This window comes from Sturnira hondurensis, unplaced genomic scaffold, assembly GCF_014824575.4.
Source record: "Sturnira hondurensis isolate 20B ecotype Veracruz unplaced genomic scaffold, ASM1482457v3 Scaffold0018728, whole genome shotgun sequence".
In the NCBI taxonomy this organism is placed as follows: Eukaryota; Metazoa; Chordata; class Mammalia; order Chiroptera; family Phyllostomidae; genus Sturnira; species Sturnira hondurensis.
In genome coordinates, this window is record NW_028091359.1 from 2183344 (window position 1) to 2207726 (window position 24383).

At 36.9% G+C, this 24383-nt stretch overlaps 1 protein-coding gene across 1 annotated transcript in view; it reads right to left on the minus strand.

Annotated features, from left to right (window-relative positions):
* Positions 1-6229: 6229 nt before the first annotated feature.
* Positions 6230-24383, minus strand: part of APPBP2 (amyloid beta precursor protein binding protein 2) — a 49470-nt gene continuing 31316 nt past the window's right edge. Inside the window, exons 6-13 of the mRNA XM_037069747.1 lie at positions 22146-22235; positions 20626-20693; positions 20441-20546; positions 19433-19557; positions 16860-16945; positions 14967-15157; positions 13464-13629; positions 6230-10747 (exon numbers count right to left, since the gene is read on the minus strand). Coding sequence (XP_036925642.1) covers positions 10494-10747; positions 13464-13629; positions 14967-15157; positions 16860-16945; positions 19433-19557; positions 20441-20546; positions 20626-20693; positions 22146-22235 — 1086 coding nt within the window. The 3' untranslated portion in view covers positions 6230-10493. The remainder of the gene's footprint in view (positions 10748-13463; positions 13630-14966; positions 15158-16859; positions 16946-19432; positions 19558-20440; positions 20547-20625; positions 20694-22145; positions 22236-24383) is intronic.

Consider the following 24383-nt stretch of genomic DNA (forward strand, 5'->3'; position numbering starts at 1 on the left):
CCTCCCAAAGTTGTAAGTGCTTTCTTGCCAGTAAGTGGCAGCTGTGGAATCCTAGTCCAGTTCCAGAGCTCAACCACGCTAGAGATGCCTCTGGGATGTGACAAGCAGTCCACCAGGCAGAAGTCAGGAAATGGATACGGGTGTCCCTGGGGCAGAGAGCTCTGTGAGAGCAGCCTTGGGGCAGCCTCAGGCTCGAGCGGGTCTGTCCATGCTGCCGTTCTGGCCTGGGCAGTCCTAGTCAGCTGTGAGCTTCCCAGAAATGTGTGGCTTTGATAAGCTTCCTCCTCCGATTTCTTTCTTCTGAGACTCCTCCCTTTGTTACCTGAAGTGACTGCTTTGTCATTAGAAGTAAGCTTCAAAAGGACAAGATCTACCTAATGCTCCTCCTCCACAAACCTGGCCTGAAACCAAACAGCTTATTATCAAAACCCTGAGTAATTACTAGTGCTGGGTGCTAGCGGACTCTTACGGGTGCCATCATGGTGGATGGAATCATATAGTCAGTAAAACTGGAGTTTTCAGTCTCCTCTTCCCTCTCGACGACCCTCCAACACGGGAGGAGGCGAGGAAGAAATTAGCACTTACATTTATAGTGTCTATGAGGGGCCTAGTACTGACCTATGCATTACATTCATTTTATTTTTTGATTACATTTTATTGATTATGCTATTGCAGTTGTCCCAATTTTTCCGAATTTGCCTCCCTCCACTGAGCACCCCTCACTCCCTAAGGCCATCCCCACACCACTGTTCATGTCCATGGGTCTTGTGTACAGGTTCTTTGGCTACTCCATTTTCTACACTGTACTTACATCCCCATGGCTATTCTAGAACTACCTATTTGTATTTCTTAATCCCCTCACCTCTCCACCAATTCCCTCACACTCCACTCCCATCTGGTGACCATCAAAATACTCTCCATATCCATGATTCTCTCTGTTTTTGTTTGCTTAGTTTGTTTTTTAGATTCATTTTTTCTTAGATATGTATGTATTACCATTTCATTATTCATAGTTTTGATCTTCTTTTTAAATAAATCCCTTTAACATTTCACATAATAATGGTTTGGTGATGATGAATTCCTTTAGTTTTTTCTTGTTGGGAAGCTCTGTATCTGCCCTTTCATTCTAAATGGTATCTTTGCTGGGTGGAACAATCTTGGCCATAGGTCCCCGCTTCTCATGACTTTGAATATTTCTTGACAATCCCTTCTAGCCTGCAAAGTTTCTTTTGAGAAATCAGCTGACAGTCTTATGAGAACTCCCTTTTAGGGAACTAACTTCTTTTCTCTTGCTGCTTTTAAGATTCTCTCTTTATCTTTAACCTTTGGCATTTTAATTCTGATGTGTTTTGGAACATCAGAATTAGGCCTCTTTGCACCCATCTTGTTTGGGGATCTCTGTGCTTCCTAGACATGCATATACATTTCCTTCACCAAATTAGGGAAGTTTTCTTTCATTATTTTTTCAAATACATTTCCAAGTTCTCACTCTTTCTCTTCTTCTTTCACCCTTTTTTTTTAAAGATTTTATTTTATTTATTTATCTTTAGAGGGGAAGAAGAGAGGGAGAGAAACATCAATGTATGGTTGCCTTTTGTGTGTCCCCTGCTGGGAGCTGGCCTGCAGGGAACTGGACTACAACCCAGGCATGTGCCCTGACTGGGAATCGAACCTCGATCCTCTGGTTCGCAGGCCCGCGCTCAATCCACTGAGCTACACCAGCCAGGGCTTCTTTCACCCTTATGATGCAGATGTTGGACCTTTTGAAGTTGTCCCAGAGGCAGCTTATACAATCCTCAGTTTTTTTATTCTTTTTTCTTCTTGTTCTGATGGGTTGTTTTTTGCTTCCTTAGGTTCTAAATCATTGATTTCTCAGCTTTATCCACTCTACTGTTGTTTCCCTATAAATTGTTCTTTATTTCAATTAGTGTATCTAATTATTTCTGACTGGATCTTTTTTATGCTGTTGAGATCTTCACTAAGTTCCTTGAGCATCCTTATAACCAGTGTTCTGAACTCTGCATCTGATAAATTGCTTATCTCCAATTCATTTAGCTCTTTTTCTGGAGTTTTGATCTGTGCTTTCATTTGGGCCATTTTTCTTTGTCTCTGTCTCCTCATTTTGGCAGCCTCCCTGTGTTTGTTTCTATGTATTAGGTAGAGCTGCTTTGACTCTGTGTCTTGATAGTGTTGTGTGGTCTAATGTAGTTGGTGTCCTGTAGAGTCCTGTGGCATGGCCTCTTATAACACCCAAGCTGGGTACTCGAGGTGTGCTGTTAGTGTGGGCTGAGTATGCCCTCCTATTGTAGTTGAGCCTTGGTTGCTGTTGGCAGATCAATGGGAGGGATTTACCCAGGCCAGTCAGCTGCCAGGACTGGCTGTGACTGTTGACCAGCAATGTCCACCCTCTGTGGAGGATCAGCTGTGAAGGGGCAGAGTGGTGGTGCTCTGACATGGTCTGTAGCTGTCCACTGGGTTCAGGGGCCCTGGGGTTTCCTGGGTGCTACAGGGCAAGATCAGCCACTACCTGTGTTTTGCCTGGGACCACTTGGCCTGAGCTGTAAAGCACTCAGATGGCTGCTACTTGTGCTGGGTTTAGGGATTCCCAGGTGAATCCAAACTGTGAATCTAGTCTGGCTGCTTCTAGTGCCAGGCCTGGGGCTCACTGAGGCCAGCTGTTGCTTGTTTGATAGGATTTAGGAAGTTGTGAAGCTTGAGCCAAGACCAGCATTCATATGGAAAAGCAGCCTGAGTGGGCCTGTTAGTTGGGTGTGGTGGAGTCTCTGGGGATCTCCAAGGTAAGTCCAACAGTGTTAGCCAGGTTGATGGAGTCTGAGATACTGGCAACAGCTTGCTGGCTCTGTGGGGGGAAGCTTTAGAAAAGGGACAACAGCCTCTGCTTGCCTTGATGCTAGACACTTCACTTTCTCCCAGTATGCCACGGGTGTTTTTGAAGCTGCTACCCTGTGCTAGAGCTCAGAGGGAGTGAGTGTCAGTCGGTGAGTCCATGTGTAGGTTAAGAACTTCTTGGAGTTCCAGCAGTTTCTTTCACTGTCTCAATCCCTGCTGGTTTTTGCAACCAGAAGTTATAGGGACTCATGTTCCTGGTACAGGTACCCTGGGCTAGGGGGCCTGGTGTGAGGCTGGGCCTGCTTGCTCCTGAGATATGGCTCTTGAATTTTTAGCCACCACACATGGGTGAGGAACCAGCCTGTTCCACATCTCTGCCCCTCCTACCAGTCTGTATGGGTTTGGTTTAATTCCATAGTTGTCAGATTTCCACTCAACTTACTTTCTAAGGGTTCTGAGTGATGATAGGTCTGTATTTTACTTGTTATTTTGATGTGGTTGTGTGAAGAGCTGAGCCATGTCTGCCTATGCTGCCATCTTGATCAGAACTCGCATGCATTTTATTTAATCTTCATAATGATCCAAGAGACCGGCACTATCCTCTTCACTGGACAGATGAGGGACCTAAATCCCATTTACTCCCGGAGTTATCTGCCTAAGACCATGCAGCAGGTAGAATGCAGCTTCTCTGGAATCCGAAGTCTTCCATCTCACTATATCCACCCTGCACACCTAGAACTTCCAACTATTGAGAAAATTTGCCTCTAGGTAATCATGTTTCTAAAAAGGACAAGTTAAAGGCTTTATTTGCTTGATCAAATACGTGCTAAGTAAAACTTCATCTCAGTCAAAACGCAGCCTGAGGTGACTTTTTTTTTTTGTCTAGTGTAGAGAAATCCAATCACTCCGACACCAGCATAAGAGAGGCGCAGAATGTGTTCTGGCAATGGGTCACAGCCAGGAACAGGAAAGAAAACTACTCAAGCCAGCATTTAAGTAGCACCGAGAGTGAAAACCAAAGTCTGAGTCTGTGCTGAGCCAGAACTTTAACATATTACATCAGCATTCTAATTCAGAATGATTCACAGTTGAGTCCTGGCTGGTGTGGCTCAGTGGGTTGAGCACCAGCCTGAGAAGCAAAAGGTCACCCATTGATTCCCAGTCAGGGCCCCTGCCTGGGTTTCGGGCCAATCCCTAGTTGGAAGTATGTGAGAGGTAACCAAATCAACCCATATTTCTCTTACACATCAAAATTTTTCTTCCTCCCTCCCTCCTTAAAAAAAAAATAAAACCTTTAAAAGAAATCTCAGTTTAGGTCTATCAAGTATTGTGATCAAATTCTTTCAAACTTTACATTATCATGGCCTGATTTAACTGCTTGTGCAAGTTGAAAGCCTTTGTCCAGAAATTTAAAAAAAACAGTGGTAACTCCACTAATTTACTACCTTAATTATTTGTAAGTGTACATTTCAGTAGCATTTACTCATTGTTGTGCAACTGATCTCCAGAACATTTTCAAATCTTGCAAAACTGAAACCCTATACCCATGAAGCAACCACTCTGTTTCCCCTCCTCCCAGCTCTGAAAACAGCCATTCCACTGCGTTTTTAGGAGTTTGACTACTTCAGATATCAACCATTAAGTGGAATCCTCCAGTATTTACTCTCCCCACTTCCTTTTGTGCCTCTTATTTCACTTAGCATAAGTGAAATGCCCTCAAGTTTCCCCAATCTTGCAGTATGTGTCAGATTTCCTGTCTTTTATTGCTGAATAATATTTCACTGTATGTACAGGGTGGGGCAAAAGTAGACTTGCGGTTGTATGGAAAATAATACAAACACAAATTGTTACATGTACTTGCAACTGTAAATCTACTTTGCCCACCCCTGTATATACATTTTTTATCCACTCAGCCATCAACGGACATTTGGGTTGCTTCCACCTTTTGGCTGCGCTGAATATTGCTGTGAATATGGGTGTATGTATGATTATATTGGCTTGAATCCTGCTTTTAATTCCTTTAGGTAAATACTTAGATGAGAAATTGCTGGATCACAGGGTAATTCTATTTTTAATGTTTTGAGGAACCATTGTTAACTAAAGTAGAGGAACTATTTTACATCCCACCAATAACACACTATTACTCCAATGAATGAGTGTGCACTGAATTTTCAAACCGGAGAAATGTGTTAGTGGGTATAATTTGCTAACATTTAGATAGTAAGTTACAGAGGAAACTGGTAAATTTGTTAAATGTACAAATCAGCAAAGTGTGTAAGCTGGAAATAGCCTTAGTTCTGTAAATTATATGATCTATGGTAATGGCTTTAACAAAACTTTAACTAAAATACTGCGTACCAAGAAGAGGCAACTTAATCCCTAAGCCAAAGGAAGTTTCTCTTGTCCACTGAGTTTAGCAGGTAAGACTCTAAGGAGGAAACGGCATTCCATAGGAGAGCACCATGTTCAGGGTCATGGAGGTGTCAAAAGGGAAGATGTAAAAATTCATTATCACTGAAGGTGGTGGGTAATGAAGCCAGTGCTGGCTGTTCCACGCGAAGGTGGAATTTTGATTAAATGTTGATTTAAACAATAATTTTAAAAAAGATTGTATTTATTTTTAGATAGGGGAGGGGAAGGGAGGGAGAGAGGGAAACATCAATGTGTGGTTGCTTGTCACCTGCAACCCAACCATGTTCCCGGACAGGAGTCAAACCTGTGACCCTTTGGTTTGCAGACTGGCACTCAATCCACTGAGCCACACCAGCCAGGCCAACTTTCTTTATAATTAAAAAAAATTTGGCTTTACTTCCTGTACTTGTTTTAAGGGTGCTTAAAATTCATGTTTCATGGTGGATTTTTCTTTTTGAAACACTGAGTTTAACCCCACCACTCATATGAGGAAATGAAACACACAGAGGCTTATGACTTGTATTTCAAATTCCTGCTGTTCAGAGGCAGACTTGAACTGTGACCCAAACCCAGGGTTTTCTCCACTAGGAAGGCCAGCAGAATTCACTTTGGTCTCACCACCCATTTTCAGCCTTTTAAAGTGAGAAGACCAGGGGAAAAAATGGTGCAGTTACTTTTGAGGAGTCGAAAAAAACTGCCTGCATTAATGTAGTACTTTGTCTTTTCCCAAGTACCTTCTTAGGCACCATTTCCAAATACCGTTCCCATGTGCCTCCTCTGCCACACGTGGTCCTTTTCCTGAACAAGAGCACTTGTGTTCTAGTTCCAACGGTTTCTGTCACACTGTTCTCTAACGAAACAATTTGCAATGTTTTTTTTTTTTTTTTTTTACAATTTGCAATGTTTAAATAATCCCAAGTACCAACCAAAAGTGTTCAAACTGAATCGGAAACAGATACACTATGAATGCAGGAACACTATATTTATTAGGTCAATAATTCATTTTTAGCAATACAAGTACAGAATATATCACAATGCTGGTTACAAACATACTTAGTATGGTTTAATGGTTACAAAAAATGGTGGGTACTACAAGTTTGCGATAAGGATGATATGAAAGGTCATTCTGACAAAAATGAAGAATTGCCTTAAAAAAATCTATCCATGACCTTAGATATTTCTATAGAAATCACTGTGGCACTATTAGTGGGGATTTTCATGTAAAGAACTGTTAGAGATTTGCTTTTGTTTCATTAAGAGCTTTTTGAGTCTATTAAACTAAAATCCCCTGTTGCTTAATAAAGTATAAAAATAGTACTGACCTGGTAATATTTAATAAAATGTAGCATCCATTCACATCATAAAAGTAGAACTAAATTGAAAAGTTTCAGTTACCGTGGCAACATATCTTCCCATAAAAGGAATATACAGAAATGAGTAATGTCACACGAATGGTACCTGCAACAGTTATGTAGTGATCCAACACTTAACTTATGCACCACAAACCAAGTTTTCTAGATATCTATATATAGCATATATTTTTTATCTTAAATTTTACTTTTGAAAAAAATGTACACTTCAACAAACTCACTAAGGCCACTCATGCTATCGATACCTAGGATTGCAGTTAAAGAAGGGCATTATTTAAGAAATCCTAAAGTACACTCCTTCAGATCTCCAACAGAGTAAAACCAGTTTTCTGCCTAAAACATTCCTGAGATTTGTGGACAACTACTAGTGTTCAAGCTGGAGAGAAATCCAAATGTCAAATTAAAAAAAAAAAATTTCCTAGCAAGATCTGAGGTTCTCCAAAGCCGAGAGGTGAAATATGTTAATTTTTAAAGTAAAAATAAAACTCTTAAAAAAAAGTTTGCACCAACTATAAATAAAATTTTCCAGTAGTAACTCTGCCAACCAGAAAAAGAATAGTTTGGAAGCATCAAGGACACAACATTCTGGGGAAAAAACAAAAAGTGACTGGCAATTAACTATTTGCTACCTAGCAAACCATTCTTTCAAAAGTATGGCCAAAACTTCATTCATGTTTTAGGCGTATGTTTACTATGCGTCGTTCTGTTTTGCACTCTAAGGAGCAGCCAAGTGGCAGCTCACTATTTTTGTAAGGTTGCAGCCTCTGGACTTAATTTTCACCATATTATGAACTCTTCCCAAACAGCCTAGCAACAAAGGTCTTTGTTAACTATTTTATTTTTATAAATGAAAACATACTGGAATTACTACACTGGGGTTACTACAAAGCAATAGCAAATTCATTCTTAAGCAGAGACAAAGCTTTGAAGATAAGGATCCTAATACTTTGAGCAAAGTCAGCTTTGGGGACCTATAAAAATTATGGTCTAAACTCAACTGGCTCCATTATACCGGATGCTGAAGTGACCGACCACGGTGTGGCACGTGTTAGAGCTCCCTAACGTACCCCACCTGAGTAGCACTGAACTTCAGGAAAAAGAGTGGGTAAGAGAAAAGAAATGGAAGCCAGAGATGATGAGGCCAAAGGCCCCTTATTTAACATTACTTTGCTGAACTTCCAGAAAAATCTTTTAAGTTGGTCTAGACTTCCTTACAACACAACCCCACCAAATGAGAAAATTTTGTATAATCTATTGGTTGTTGTGAAGCAAATTTGATTCTTTTCTTTGAGATTTTTTTAACCCCAGAAATTATGGTGACATTTACCTCTCACTTATCCTAAACATTCCTACTAAAAGGATAAATCCCACACTTTAAATTATTAGAGTATTATTCTTCATTAGAGTCATAAATAGCATATTATATCACTAATAGAAACTGGTAATCTTTTTTCAGTCTAGTGTATTTGCATTATATCAAAGTGTATGGATTTATAGAAAACTATATTAAAGTAGTGGTAATAAGGAAAAACTACCAATAATGATTAAAAAAAAAACCAACTGGCTGTCACTTAACATTACCACCCTGTGACCCTAAGCTCCTAGTATCATGTTGCTTTATTAATGAATGTGAGCTATGTTAAGCTCAAACTGAATGAGACCTTAAGTCATTTGCTTGATTTTCTCCTAGGAAATGTTTTATGTGCACAAAATCAAAAAATATAGATTAAAAAAAAAACTTCATATGAAAACATAAGTTTCAAAATATTTATTGAAAAACATTTTACCATGACATTCCTACACCACAAACATACCACAGGACTCTAATTAACCAACAAAAATATACAAAGCCTATCCTGAAAATATCTTTGGAGGTATTAAATATATAGGCCCATGAGGATAGAGCTGAGTAACTTACAGATGTTAGTCCTTGGTCACACAGACTATTTGGTAATTATTAAAGAGGTGCCTCTTGGAATTAGATTGCAATTAACTGGGAGGGGGAAGGTGCAGGTGTGCCAATGTGCTCTTTTTGAAATTAAAATGAAAATCAATTCAATGAATAAACTCTGGTTTTGAAATCAAAGTTATAATCTTAAAGTCTGGGCTTGTGTCATCTCTTTAGGGACCTCCCCCTGTTAATCACCTCCCGAGGACTTAAAAATACTGGCTCATAACTAACAAGACTGCAAGTAACAGTTTTAAACAAGGTTATACTTGGGAAGTTCAAAAAAGTGTTTACAATCAAATTTATCTGAAATATCCAATTAATTTTTCTGTATTGAATGTGGCGAACAGTTTAGATTTTTCTCCCCCCTCCCACCCCAACATGCATGTTAAAAGAAAACAAAAACTCAACACACATCCACTCACCCACAGACTACTCCAAGCAGTTAGCCAGGAACAACAGCCAAGTCATAAACCCCTTAAAATAGGGGGGAAAAAACCCTGATTCTTAACTATAGAGGCACCAAACAGGCCACTACAATAAGAACTGAGGTAACAGCAAGATTTTTTGTTTCTTGGGTTGTTACACATCACGCTTCTCAGATGTGAATACTACCTCAACACTGAATAACCTGACTTAAAAAAAAAAAAATCAAAGCTCAATGAAGACAAGCGAGGAAAATAGCTATATTAGGGATTTTTTTCCATTTGATTCTTGAGTTTCAAATAAGATGACCTAGCTGTACTATTATTTATCATAAATATGAAAGATTTCTAAGACCTGCTTATTTGGGGGCATTAATTTTTCTGTTAATTCCCACAAACCATATAGTAAACTAAAATTCCCATCCAGACAAGAGAAATTTCATAACTCTTAGCCAGTATACGTGTTAATTGCATTGATTACTAGGGTAACATTTAGAATTAAGGGATGGCTGCAGCAAATACTTATAGACTTGCTTATGACACTGCCATCTCTGTACCTTGACTAAAGCTGTGCCACTTAAATTGCCAAATTTCCCTAGTTTGGTGCCTATTACATGAATATAATTTTTGCATTATCACTTTTCATTATACATCTAAATGAAATCATTCTACTGTTAAAAGTAAATGCAAGGGCTAAAATAATAATCTAAAGCCTCTGGTCCAAATAACCCTTTAACCCTTCCTACACGAGGCTGGTCCTTTTTAGATCCTCCTGGTCCTTAGCAAATGCTATCAGACCATTTTGCATTGTTGTACCAAAAGAAAATAAAACAAAAACCAAGAGTTAAAACCGCTGGCCTATCAGCTTTTCTATTACTTACAGATCCACACTGGTCCAGTACAGATGAACCTGACCGCCCTGCCCTTCCCTCGGAGCTCTGTAATGGCTGCACCCACATCTCTGGGGCAGACAGCCAAACCTAGGTCAGGGTGTCCCTCTTCTATTAGTCCTTCTATTAACTTCCCTATACTGCATATAAAGATTTTCCCCATGAAATTTCTTTACAGTACAGTATTGAGTACCTCCACAAGGAAGAATTATATGTTAAAAAGTTGTTAAAAATCATCCTTACATAATAAGAATGCAACTCTTAAACTCTTAAATAGTTTTATTTAGGGGTTCTTTTTTTCTTTCAGACTTTCTGCAAAATGAAATATTGTTTAAAAAGAAAAGATTTCCTGTTGTTTTTTCTACTAAGTGGAAAATATGGGCCAGACTACTTATACATGCGGTACATGCTGAATATAACTGAATATATGCTTATTCCTACAGACACTCTGCAAGATAGGGAGCACCCAAATAGGGCCAATGGACTGGACCAGTGTTTCAATGCAAATTCCAGCCCCCAAAAACAACATGGTTTTGATTTCACAGTATGAATTCCCTGGAATCTGGGAAAAGGTAAATCAGTTAACTGAGATCGTGCCTCAGCAGCTCGGTCCCTCAACATTCTGAGAAATCAGGAAGGACTGCACCACTTCTTCAGTGGACTGAGGGCTGGTGTTGACATCTTCAAGAGCATCGGTCACTGAATACTGTCGATCTCGCAACCGGTTCCAGTTAGACAGAACATTGTGATATTCAAACACTTTCTCATAATTTCCAATGGAGTTGTAAAGTTTAATGAGACCTCGGTAATCATATTCTAGTCCACTGTAGCCTTCACCAAAAAGTTTCTTCCCTGAAAATAACCAGGAAAAAAAGAAAGAAAAGGCAAGTCTTAACAATGAAATAAGAAGCAGTTTCTACAAGACCACAGAAGTTCAGTTGTTTAAATAGAGCAGCTTGGTTTTATTATTCCCTGAAAGGAATAAATTCATGTCTTGTATTAGTGCTTACCTTCCCGTAAGCTATCTCTACGAATTACAAAAACATTTGTCACCAGAACAAAATTTCATAGCTTGAAGGGCTGACTTGAAGAGATAGATCTAAAAGTAAGAAAGAACAGCAGCACGGCCAACAACAGAAAAATACATATGCACAAGACTAAGCAGTGCCGCACTCCTTATGACTACAAAATACTAGAAACAAATAATAGGCAAATGATTCAGTTGACCACAGTATACCCATTAAATGTTATATTATGCATTTGTATGCGAAAGAGGAAGCTTTGGCTCTCTATGAACTGACGTGGAATGACTGACAGAGTATACTGTTAAGTTAAAAAAAGCAAGTACATAAGTACCTATAGCATGCTATTTTTGTGTAAGAAAAGGAAAAATTAAATATTTATGCATTTGAACATTTGTGCAAAAAAGATACACAGAAACTGTAAATGAGGAACTAGTAAGGCTAGTTACCAAAAGGGAGTAGCTGGGAAGTGGCAAAAAAAAAAAAAAAATAGGGGAATCACACACCTATGAACATAACTTAAAGATTTTATTTATTTATCTTTAGAGGGGAAGGGAATGAGAGAGGGAGAGAAATATCAATGTATGGTTGCCTCAGGTGTGTCTCCTGCTGGGAACTGGCCTGCAACCCAGGCATGTGCCCTGACTGGGAATGTAATTGTAATCCTTTGGTTCACAGGCTCGTGCTCAATCCACTGAGCTACACCAGCCAGGGCTGAACATAACTTTCTAGTTCTAACTTTCAGATCAAAAGTTCACATACTAAAAAAACAAAACAAAACAAATAAAGTTGGGGAAATGTTATACAAACACAAACAAATGAGCCTAATTATGTTTCAAACTATACCAACAAGGTGGGATGGAGGAGAAAAGTAATAACCCAAGTCAATTTCTCAAGTATTCTGAGTATACACCTTCAGGCTAAAGACCAAGATGTAAACAAAGACCGAACTCTAAGTAGTAGATTTGTTTTTCATAGTACTACAGGTTAACAATTCTAAAACTACTTTATCTGAGGGTTGTATTGCGGGGTTGAGCAAGTAAAAGTACTTTAGATAATGAGGAATCCACATATACAGAGATATACGATTTATGACAAAGGCAGCACAGCAGAGGGGACAGAACAATCTTTGGAAAAATGGTCCTGGGTCAACTCTCTATCCACATGGGGGGTGGGGGGAAAGAAAGAAAGAAAAAGAAAAATAACTGATCCCCATCTCACATCAAACACACAAAAATCAACTTCAGTGATGTAGGTCTAAATGTGAATGGCAAAATAAAGTTTCCAGAAGATAATCTTCTAAAAGAATATCTTTATTACTTTGGAGTAGGAAAAGATTTTTTAATGTAATTTTTATTTTACCCTCACCCAAGCACATTTTTCATTGCTTTGAGAGAGAGAGGAAGGGGGAGAGAGGAAGAGAGGGAGAGAAGAACATTGATTGGTTGCCTTCTTGTGCCCTGACTGGGGATTAGATCAGCAACCTTTTGGTCTACAGGACGATGCTCCACTCAAGTGAGCCTCATTGGCCATGTCATAATTATATAAAGAAGCCAGATGTCCCACTGAGAAAAGATTTCTTAAACAGAATACCAAGTGCTAATCATGTAAGTGAAGACAATATATTAGACTACATTAAAATATAAAACCTCCAGTCTTGGCTGGGGTAGTTCAGCAGACTGAGTGCCAGCCTTTTGACCCAAAGGTTGGCAGTATGATTCCTAGTCAGGGTACACGCCTTAGTTGTGGGCCAGGTCCCTGGCTGGGGGCAAGTGAGAGGAAACCAATTAATGTTTTTCTTACACAGTAATGTTTCTCTTCCAATCTTTCTCCCTCCTTTCCCTTTGCTCTAAAAATAAATAAATAAAGTCTTAAAATATAAAACTTCTGTCCTTTGAAAGGTACCATTATAAAAAACAAGCAGTAAAGCAACACATATAACCAGCAAAGGGCTTGTTGTATCCACATTATATAAAAAACTTCTATAAACCAGTATGAAAATGAAAGACAATTCCATGTAAAAATGGGGAAGTTTCAACAGGCACAACATTAAATGATGATCACAGTATCTTACTTTGTGATAATATAAGTCTGAACTGGAAACAATCCCAATGTTGTGAATATTCATTAACAGCAGGATGGATAAACAATATACTAAGCCAATATTATAGCACTGGAAATTAAGTAACAGTGATCTGGAATGTAGATGATTTTTGTAATTCATGTTCACCAAAAGAAACCAGACACAGAACAGGTAAACCTGATCTATGACATTAAATCCAGGACAAGGGAGGGAGTAGTAATTACACAAATACTTTAAAATAACTACTTTTGCCTATATTTGACATTTTCGTACTTTTTTCATACTGGTTTCAGCATCAATAAATCAGATTTAGCAAAATGTTTTGGATGATTTTTGGGTGATTACTAGAAATACCTGGCAGCTCTGAACTCATTTAAGTCTTGCTAATAAAATTTTCCCTATACAACACATAAGACATGTTGACCTCTAATCAATCGACCAAGAAAATTTTAAAATAACATACCAATTGCTATAGATCGCAAATAAAGTTTCTCAGCATTTTCATACTGATTCATGTCATAATTATATAAAGAAGCCAGATGTCCCACTGAGAGGGCTACTTCATAATCTTCTTGACCAAGAAGTTGTTCTTTAATCTGAATTGCTTTGATGTGCATTTCTTCAGCTTCCTGGAAAAAATCGTTAAGCCGTATGAACCACTAGACTGTAAATTTTCTTATGTCAACAATTCCTACTCAATGAGCAACCTTCTTCTAAATGCCAAAGACATGTTACAGTTGGCATAAGGTAATCAGATCAGGGAATTTACCATGCTATTCTGAAAGTTACCCATGGGGAGCATCACTGATTTTAGGAAGCTATGTACATAACCTGATGGTAGTGCTAGTGTGCTATGCCAAAAATGACAAGAGAAAAACTTGTCCTGGTGATAAAAAGTTGTTAGAAGAAATTAAAACATTCTAAAATGGGCCTGGGTGGTATGGCTCAGTGGATTGAGCACTGGACTGTGAAGCAAAGGGTCATCAATTCGATTCCCAGTCAGGGCACATACCTGCGTTGCGGCTAGGTCCCCAGTAGGGGGTGTGCGAGAAGCAACCACACATTGATGTTTCTCCCTCTTTCTTTCTCCCTCCCTTCCCCTCTAAAATCTTTTTTAAAAAATCAAAACATTCTAAAATGAAATTTCTTTGTTAACATACTCTAAAATTTAACTGAACCATGTGAAGCTTCAATCTCTATACTACAGTATGTTAATTTATACAAGAATACTCTTTTTTTTTGAGTTTTGGCAATTTTTATTCTGACAAATTAAACTCAGGTTAGTTGAGGATAAGAAGATTGAATTTTGGGTAAAAAAAATGTCTTAGGTAGATACTCTCATCCTTTTCTTACTGTGACTCTAAAATGAAAATTACTAAAAATTTGCAACCCAAGATTCTTTAAAAAATTTTTAAAATTGATTTTGAGAGAGAGAGAAAGAGAGAGAAAGGGGGAAGGGAGAAAGAAACATCCATTTGTTGGTCCACTTATTCATTGGTTGATTTTAGTATGTGCCCTGATCACAAACTGGACCCACAATCTTGGTATATCGAGATGATGCTCTCACCAACAGAGCTACCCCCTGCCAGGGCCCAAAATTCTAAACAGGAACTGAATTCAGTAAATATTTATTGCTATGATTAATAATACCTGCAACACCTGACATTTCTTGTACCCACTAAGTGCCAGGCATTCTGCCACATGCTATACTTAACCAAAGAGCTATAGTTTAAGTCTAACAAGACTTTATGGTTTGATATATTTATTTTTTCATGGCCTGAATTTTTGAAAATGCCTCTCACATGCCCTCAGCTGGGGACCTGGCCTGCAACCCAGACATGTGCCCAGTTTGGGAATCAAACTGGTGACCTTTTGTTCCACAGGCCAGTGCTCAAACCACTGACCCATACCAGCCAGGGTTTAAGATTATTTAGAGAAAGAAAAATATAGTAAAACATGTTTCTACCTTAAATTTTCTCATTGATTGATAAAGTCTTCCAAGGTTTCCATAGTGTTTTGCAGTCTGTACATTAAATTCCCCAAAAGCTTTTTTAGCTAGTTGGAGTGAAGACAGGTGCAAATCATGAGCTTCTTGAAGCAGCCTCTGTTCAGTTTCTTTATTATGACAGTCAATTGCAATCTCCTCTAGAATAAGTGCTGGACGAGAAAGTGATAAAATCAGTGCACTTTAAAACCACGTATGAAAGCTGATCTGAACATATAATTTAAAATTAAAATCTATAAACGTTTGTTGTATATATTTGTTTGGATATAGTTTAAAACTGGTGAAGAAAGTATTGCGCTTTACTGAAAAAATACAGTTTGGGAGAGGTCATTCTGTTTTGCATAGTACAATGAATTTCAAATTTAAGAAAAACAATGGTGTACATCAAGTTATTCTATAAATTAATTTATATTGTACTAGACTTATATATTGCTGATGTGAAACTGGTTTTTAAAGAAATGAAAAGAAAAAGGCAAAGCTTTTAAAGTTATGAAACTGTGTCAAGGAGAAGCTAATCACAGTTGAAAATTTTGAAACTACACTTTTGTAAAATATAACCTTTAACCAAATACAACTAAAGGAACTGGTTTCCTCCTACTCACATGACCAACCAAATCAGGCATGATTTCAATTTCAAAGTCACATTCAAGGTTTTCCAATTTCACTTAGTCTTAAAAAGTCTTTTACCAGGTAATTTTACTTCTAGGAAAACTGTCCATGTGCACAAAAGTAAGAGATTTAGTTCACTGCAGGAATTTTAAAGTATGAAAGGTTAAAAATAATATAAAGGTCCAAAAACAGAGCTGAAGTTAAAAATATTAGAGAAAATGATATATACCTACATGTACTGATATGGGAAAATGTTTGTAATAAGTGAAAAACACCAGATTATAAAGCTAAGAAAAATTCATTTATTCTGCTATTAAAAAAAAAAAAAAAGGAAAAGCCTAAAAAAATGTTGACTCTGAATCGGTGGGATTTCCAGTGACTTATTTTTTTCTCTTTAACTTTTAATTTATGGGGTGGGGGGCGGGCAGGGTTGGGAATATAAGACAGAAACCTGTACTTGAACAAGAATTAAATAAAAAGTATATTAAAAAAAACCTTTTAATTTATATTGTCTTTTTTTTTTAACTTTTAACTTTTGACACTGATCATGTATTTCTTGTTTAACTTTAAAAATGCAAACTGAGAGAGGGAAAATACCCAGTTCCAGAATTAAGGTAAAATTTACCCAACATGCACTGAGTTACCACATAGGTGACCCAATTATGATGGCAATATAAATGTTTTGAATGAAAAGGCCTTCGTAGTGATTGTATAAAAAGTTAAAATAAAAAATAAGGTGGTATCTGTTAAGAACCTTGCAACACTAAGGATAACGTGACATGCAGCTGAGTTTCAGAATCCTGTACTCTACAAGCTAAAGGTATGTGAAAAACCCATCTTCAGTGTGCTACCGTGTTACTGTTCAGTAATCATGTGTTATGTGTGAAGGAATGCCTGTAAATGGAGGAAGGGAGGAGGACAGACATTCTTGCTTATTAACAGTGTTATATGTGAGAAGCACACAACCTTTCATCATAAACCACTGGAAATTCTTACGTAGAGTTGCAAGTAAATACTTTAAATCAGTGAACTGGTCATTTAATATGTAGATATAGTCCACTCTTAAGTACTACCCCAGCAGAAATAAGCAAATACTCCTATTTTATACAATATATTGTCAACTAAAAAAATCACAGACTAGAAATTTATTACAATTGACAGTTAAAGAAATCTAAAAATATACAGAGATATATAGACATATAAATATAGGTAGATATACACTGGAAACTAAATTACAAAGGGTACCTTTCACCCTCTTTGAAGAAGCCAAAAGAAGATGATCTTCAGGTAGGATGTGGGTAATGATACCAATAGCTCTTTCTGCATGAAATCTGTAATACAGACAGATACATTCTGTCATTTCTCCCACCCACCCCACTCTTCCCTCTCAGGCCTTCTTACCTCCCTCCCTTCCTTCAACACTGAGTCATTAAAATTAAACCCTCGGCCCACCATTTGGACAGAAATGAACAATACATATAGATACATTCTGACTTTTTTTTTTTAGTTACAGTGTTTTATAATACTGACAGAATTTCTAAAACTATGGCAAAGACAAGTTTTTGTTTTTTAAACTTCCTTCTGCTTGTGAGCTGAACTTGAAGCATCCAATGGATTCCCATCTCCCTCAGAACAGACTGTGAAGTTATTATAGTCTACAAGACTCAAAACGACCTTTACTGGGCTATCTCTCTAATCTCGTCTGCTATCACCTTCAAAAACAATCCTCTTGCCCCCTCCAGTCACACAGGCCTAGCAGTTCCCTGAACAAACAAACCATGTTCTAGGACTCTTACACCGGATTTACTGTCTCTCTGAAGCCTTTCTAGACCAGCCGATACAAAAGTCCCCAAATAATCTATCACCACTCCAAACTCTTAGTTTACTTAATTTTGCCCCAGTATGCATCCTCAACTGATATAATTAGTCATTTGTTTATGGCCTATCTCGCCAAACAGAAGGTAAGTTATTTGTCTATCTTATCTGCCAGTTCCTTTAAAAAAAGCTGTTTTCTATCTCTGTCTTCCAAGTAATCATTACTTTTTCATTACATTAGATGTCTTCTAATTCACTAATTGTCTATTTAATTGTGTTTAATCTATTTAACTTGTCTATTAAATTTTAATATCAATTACTATTTTCTAAATCTAGCTATATTTTATTTTTTATAACAGCTCTTGTAGTAAGATGTTAATTCATACCACACAATACACCTATTTAAAATGTACAATCCAATGGTTTTCAGTATATTCATAGCTGCATATCCATACCATGATCATTTCAGAATATTTTCATCATCCAAATAAAGAAACCCTGTGCCCATTAGTAGTCACCCTACATTTTCCAACACCCCAGCCGTAGGCAACCAACCACCCTTTCCTTCTGTCTCTATGGATTTGCCTATTCTGGATGTTTCTCGTAGGCACAATCATACAAATATTGTCCACTGTGACTGGCTTCTTTCACTAAGCACAATGTTTTCAAGGCTCATCCATTCTGCAGCATGTATCACCTGTTTTGGTTTTCCATCTGCCTTTTTCCCCTTATTTTCCCTTCAAAATATTGCTGACTCCTTCTTTTATATCAGGATCAGTAACTGTTTTCTGTTAAGGGCCAGATAGTGAATATTTCTGGTTGTGGGCCATACACCCTGTCTGAACCACTGGACTCTGCTGTTGTAATGTAAAAACTAGACAACACATGATCAAAGGGAGAAGGAGCATTGCTATGTTCTAATAAAGCTTCATTTTGCCCATAGGCCACAGTTTACCATCCCATCTGTATCTTTAATCACTTAAGAATACTTAATTATAGTATCAACAAAAAAGTTCCATTAAGTGATATTCTTATGGTACCAATCTTGTTCATTATGCCTGCAACTCTCACTCATAAGGAAATGTTTCCTTACTTATTTTTAATTTTTTTAAATGGTAAGTTCATCTTTGGTTGAGCTAGATCTATGGAAAGTCTACACGGTTTGGATTAAGCTTAATTATTTCCAAGTGTTTTACATTCTCCCCTAAAAGGCGTCCTAGGAGAACTGGTAGTCTCAAAGTACTTTTCATTGTTCTCAATTTAGGGGTTCCTGTAGGCATGATGCCCAAACACAAGAGTGCTATGAGTTTGCAGTTACAAATTCCCCTATGAAGAATTTATGGTGCTTCTCTTGTCACCTCTCTTGCCAGTAGGCAGTTCTTCTTTTCCTAGTTACCCTTTCCTTGAGGGTGTATAGCCTTGATCCTGACTCCATGTGAGGGTATCAGTTCTAACTCACAACTTCCTGTGGGCTATATGCTTTTTCTCTCTCAAACCTGGGACTGTTGTTGAACCAACATTATAGAAACTTGTAAGCTCTCCTCCCACCCCAGAGCAGTTATACCACAGTTTGGATTTTCATCCTCTATTAGGAAATCTTAGGGATTTCCTACCTCTCTTGCAAGTCTGGTTATGCATTTGAAAAGATAATTGTTTTATTCAGTATATCTCTGTGTTGTGAAGCAAGAATTTTTTAGGTTAAGTCTGTCATTTATCCCGAGTACTACTGTATTACTTGAAGAAAAAAATACTGAAGAAAATATTCAAAAGGAAAGTTGTATTCTATATGAAGATATACAAGTCAATATTAAACCACATAAATCCTAAATGAATAGCTTATAAATTGCTATGGTTTTAAAATGTCAAAAGTATTTTCGACACCATGTTAACACTCCAGGAAGACAAATTTAATCCCTGAAGTACATCAAATACTAGTTTATTAGGAAAAACAAAACAATAGCAACAACATTAAACCAATCACTGAAAAGGAACATGGAACTTACAATGCATTGTCAAATTTTCCAGAGCTATACTGGTGAACATAAGAAGAATAAGCCAAGTCTTCATGAGCTGTTGCTACATGGATATTCTTGCCACCAAATACTGACTGCCGAATGTCAAGGGCTGCCTGAAAGAGTCATCGATGTAATTGATAATACTGTAAATCCTTAGAAACCACTACCTAAATTAAGCATCCTAGTAATTTAAATATATATTCTACACACTAAATCCCATCAGTTCTGAAGAAAAGGCCTGCTGTTTTTAAATCACAACAGAACATAAAAATTACCTATAAAGCCTGATTTTCTGAAGACTGAGTTTCATTTAAAAGGCAATGCCTTAATAATAAAAATCATTCACATGTCTTGAGAATCACAACAGTTTTTTTCTCTCTGTCCTTCTTCAGAAGTAAACTATAAAATCAAGGATATCTTGTCCAAAGCTATGGCATAACATATCATTTACCTGAGAATGACTAAGATAAGGACTAAAATCACTACTACTGACCCTCCTTGCTATTATAAATGCAGCTGTGATGACTTGCATTAAATCAACAACAAAGATAACCCACCATCTGGACAAATGACAACGGAAGCGTACTCTCGATTATGAGCCCACAAGTAAATAACTCTTTTCCAGGATGATTTGCTTTAATTCTTAAAACTTTAAGTTTTATAGATATTATTTAGTAATATCTAAAATAATGGTATGCCATGTGTGAGGAGGGGCTTAGAAAGTTTTTTTAAAAATGATTTTTAGACAGGAAGAAAGAGTGAGAGAGAAACACTGCTTTGTGATTTACTTCTTTATGCATTCATTACTTGGTTCTTGTCTGTGCCCTGACCACAGACTGAACCCACAGCCTTGGCATATTGGGGTGATGCTCTAGCCAACTGAATAACCCGGCTCAGGCAGAAGTTATTTTTTGAGAGTAGTTTATACACTGCAAACAAGTACAAAACAGGAAAAGAATTTAGGTTGAAAGAAAAAAAGTGTAACTAATAACATACCTGATATATTGCAACAGACTGACAGATATTATCTACATTGAGTAAGTAGAACCCATAATCTAGCAGTGTATCAGAATACTTTGGGTGTTTGGATCCAAAATGATCCCTATAAAAAGATACAAACTATTAGAATATAAAGTAGAGACAGATAATTTGAAATGGTATTTTTAATAACAATCACCTACCGCGCCAAATACACTGCATGTTTAATTAACTGTTCTGCCTTCTTAAATTCACGTTTTACAACACAAGCCTAAAGATAAAGTAAAAAATTATTAAATAACTCAGTGTTAAAATAAGTCTAGCTTATATATTTGAACTGTAACAGTCAAAAAGAGAAAAAGCATCTTCAAACATAAGCAGAAGCAATGTATTTGTAATTTCCTTCCAACTTGAAAGTCCTATTATAAACAGATCTATGCATATCCTGGAAAACTACAAAGCTTACAATTTTAACAGCCATGCCCAATACAAACTTGTTATAACAAAGTTATCTTACAAAGCTAGTATACTCCCATTCTTCCCTATTTTTAAAATACAATGGTGGTGGCAGGGGCCCGGGGAGGGGGGGGGCGGGGAACCACTATGTTATTTTCTAAGGCACTTATATTTATGTTCCAGTTCTAGAGTGGCTTACAGGTATCTTCTAATTCTCAACTAACAATTTTTAAATACACAGAATTTGGAGTTTTCCTCTTCTTAATATTTTGACTCATAAGAATAGCCAGTAGTTTCTAAGTATTATTTGCATATAGAAATAGAACTCTTGCACATATATTGACTCATAAGAATAGCCAGTAGTTTCTAAGTATTATTTGCATATAGAAATAGAACTCTTGCACATATATTCAGTTGTCTTAATATTCAATGTGTATCAATGTTTTAAGTTACTTAAAAACGTTAATATTCTTCTTCTAGATCTGATAATCTGAATATGCTATTTATTCACTGTGAAATGACTTAAATAAATTTCATAGAAATCTTAGGCTCTTCTAAATCTATAATTTTAGAATCTTCCTCCTAATTGAAATTTCCGTAAGTAAAACTAACGAAAATGGAATATTCAAAACTGAATAACCTCTGGGTATAAAGAGTATATGTGAAATGTACATCAATGCTTTTAAAGCCTCAGAGCGCCACAGCAGCAATTTTTGATATTACTACTAATAAATGCATCAAAGATTTAATGCATTTATTTACAGAATAAAGAGAAACTATAGGAAAATCAAGTAAGTATTGCCCACCAGGTCAATACTGTCATACTCTCATACCAGAAAGCTGTCATACTGTGAGAATGCAATATTATGACCAAAAGATTTAACACAAGGCTTTCTTTTAGGAGAAAAGTGACCAAACCCCATACGACTATGGATGGCATAAGGAATTCAGATTGTTGTAAAGGTTTAAGGAAAACAAAAACAAATTCAGGCAGGATAGCATCACAATACTATTTTCATCTGTACTTCAGAGAGCCAAATTATGATAAAAAATTTTAAGAGTTTTCTGGGTATAATAAAATTAGCTAAAGTCTATACGTGTGACAGTTTCAGAAATCTGGTTTTTAAAACTGAGAACAGAGACTTAGAAAACAGACCTTTTAAGTCCATGGAGTATACAATACGTAACCTGTTAAATAACAGGTTAATTAAAACACATTTAAAGCTCGATAAATACTATAATTTAATGATTTTAACATCATACTCACCTTAGAAGCTTGTCTTAAAACATCCACCACAACTTTGACTGGTAAGCCTGCTGTGATTTCTTTCATGGCCTCAATGCACCATTTATATGCCTAAAAATATATATGTATATAGAAGAGCAAAAACTGTGATAAATCAAAATGATAATGTCTAATGAAATAATTGTAAATTTTTCCTGCAAGCTTTCAAGTACCTGAATAAAAACACACACAAAATATTTACACTGAAAGTTTTCTAAGGCTAAATTCACTTGAAAGTATGTTACATTTTTCTTTGGCTACATAACACATATTCAGAAAATCAGAACCATGATCTCTTCTCTCTTGCCCAGAAGCCTTTGTACACACTATTCCCTCTACATTAGAATACATTCCTCCTTCCTCCAACCTCTTAACCCATCAAACTTGTCTCTCAGGTTTCAGTCCTAGACTAAGTTTCCTGTGCTTTCCTTCCCCTACTGTAATGCTTACTATTCCTATCTTAATTGCCTGTTTAGTTGAGTAATCCTCTGTGCCAGATACTATTCCCAGCATTTCACATGCACTGACAAATTTAACGGACACAACAGCCCTGTGAAATACCTAATATGACTACGGAAAACTGAGGCGCAGAGCGGTTAAGCACCAGGCAGTGCTTTAGCTTCTAGGTATCTAGTGGAGAACAAAACATAAAATGATCCTTTTCTCCTAGTATTTAGTGGGAAAAGGGGGAAAAAGTAAAATAAATTACTTTGGATAGTAAGAAAGCTTCAAAGAAACAAAAAAATATTATGAACATATTGCAAGGAATGGACGGGAAGACAAATTATAAAGCATTAGAAAGGAAACATTTATTTTCCTTTGCAAGCTTTATTCTCTTCTGAAGAAAGAAGCAATTCCATCTGTTCAGAAGCAATTTTGATGAAAATAAAATATATGTAACTTAGGCCAAAACCCCACAAAACTGGTTTGTTTATAAGATAGTGTATAAGCTGACTCCGTTCCAGAATAATGAAGTAAAAACTTTGTAAGTGTGGTAGACTCTAAGACTGATTTAAAATATTTATTGCCCCTCTTTGGGGAAGAATATATAATACTTCCCTTCCACATTAAAAAGAAGTCATGTGATTTCCTTTGGCCAATTAAAATTCGAGCAGAAGTGAAATGTGCCATTTCTGGAAGAAATTTGTAAGAACCAGTAGTATACCCCTATGATGATTTTTTTTCCTCTGCGACAAGGCTGGTTCTAGAAAGAACCAACCCTAATGTCCCAGATAGAAACTGCTCTACCACATGGGGTTTTGAGCAAAGTGTAGATATAATGTTAAGCAAAACCACAGAGATTTCCAAGATAGGCAGTAGCATGAACATAAAATAAACTTTCACTGTTTCAAGCCACTACCATTTTGGGGTTGACATTACCTCAGCAGAGCCTAGCCTACCCTAACCTCCCCTAACTAATATCAGAATATGCTGATAATTCACCAAACTATATCATCAAGATTTGTATACTTTTGTATGACTATAACTGACAATTTATTTATCTTTAAAATAATGAACTATCAAAATTAACCAAGAAACAACTATAAACATTCCTCATGAACATGCTGAGAGTTGCAAACACCACGAATACAGCACAGAGTAAACCCCAATGCAAATGTTGAAAGAGAGTAATTCTCAATTAAATAGTAACTACCTAATAAAGAAAGTGAAAACTGGTAAATAAAAGTCACTCTGTTCCATTGAACACATTGGTGAGTCTGGCTATATTAAGACGGGCCTGGGACTGAGTATAGGAGTAAAGAAAGGCAAGATTTGAATCACTATATTTAACAGAAAGAAGAGTGTAGAGTTCTAAAAGGCAGTATGAAAAATAAGGATGGGAAGAAATGCAAGAAGCACAAGAGATGGCTGAGTTCCTATTTAAGACATACAAAGACAGTGGGGCACCTGAAAAGCCTTTAAGATAGGTATTTTTATCACTCAAACCGTTACCCTCATTCTCATTTCTAGTAAATTAGGATATTCACACAAAGGCCCTCTGTGAATGGAGTTCTTTGTTTTTGGTGTATGAAAATCACAGAAAGGGTATAAATTCTATACCTGGGCTGGTAAGCTATGGAACAGACACTGTTCATAAGGGGCAGCAAAACAATCCGTCAAGACTGACTCAGCAGTTGTAGGAATTCAGCATAAAAATAATTGGAAGAACATACATAAACCACCTGAAAAACTGCAGGCATACTAATAAGGATTTTAAAT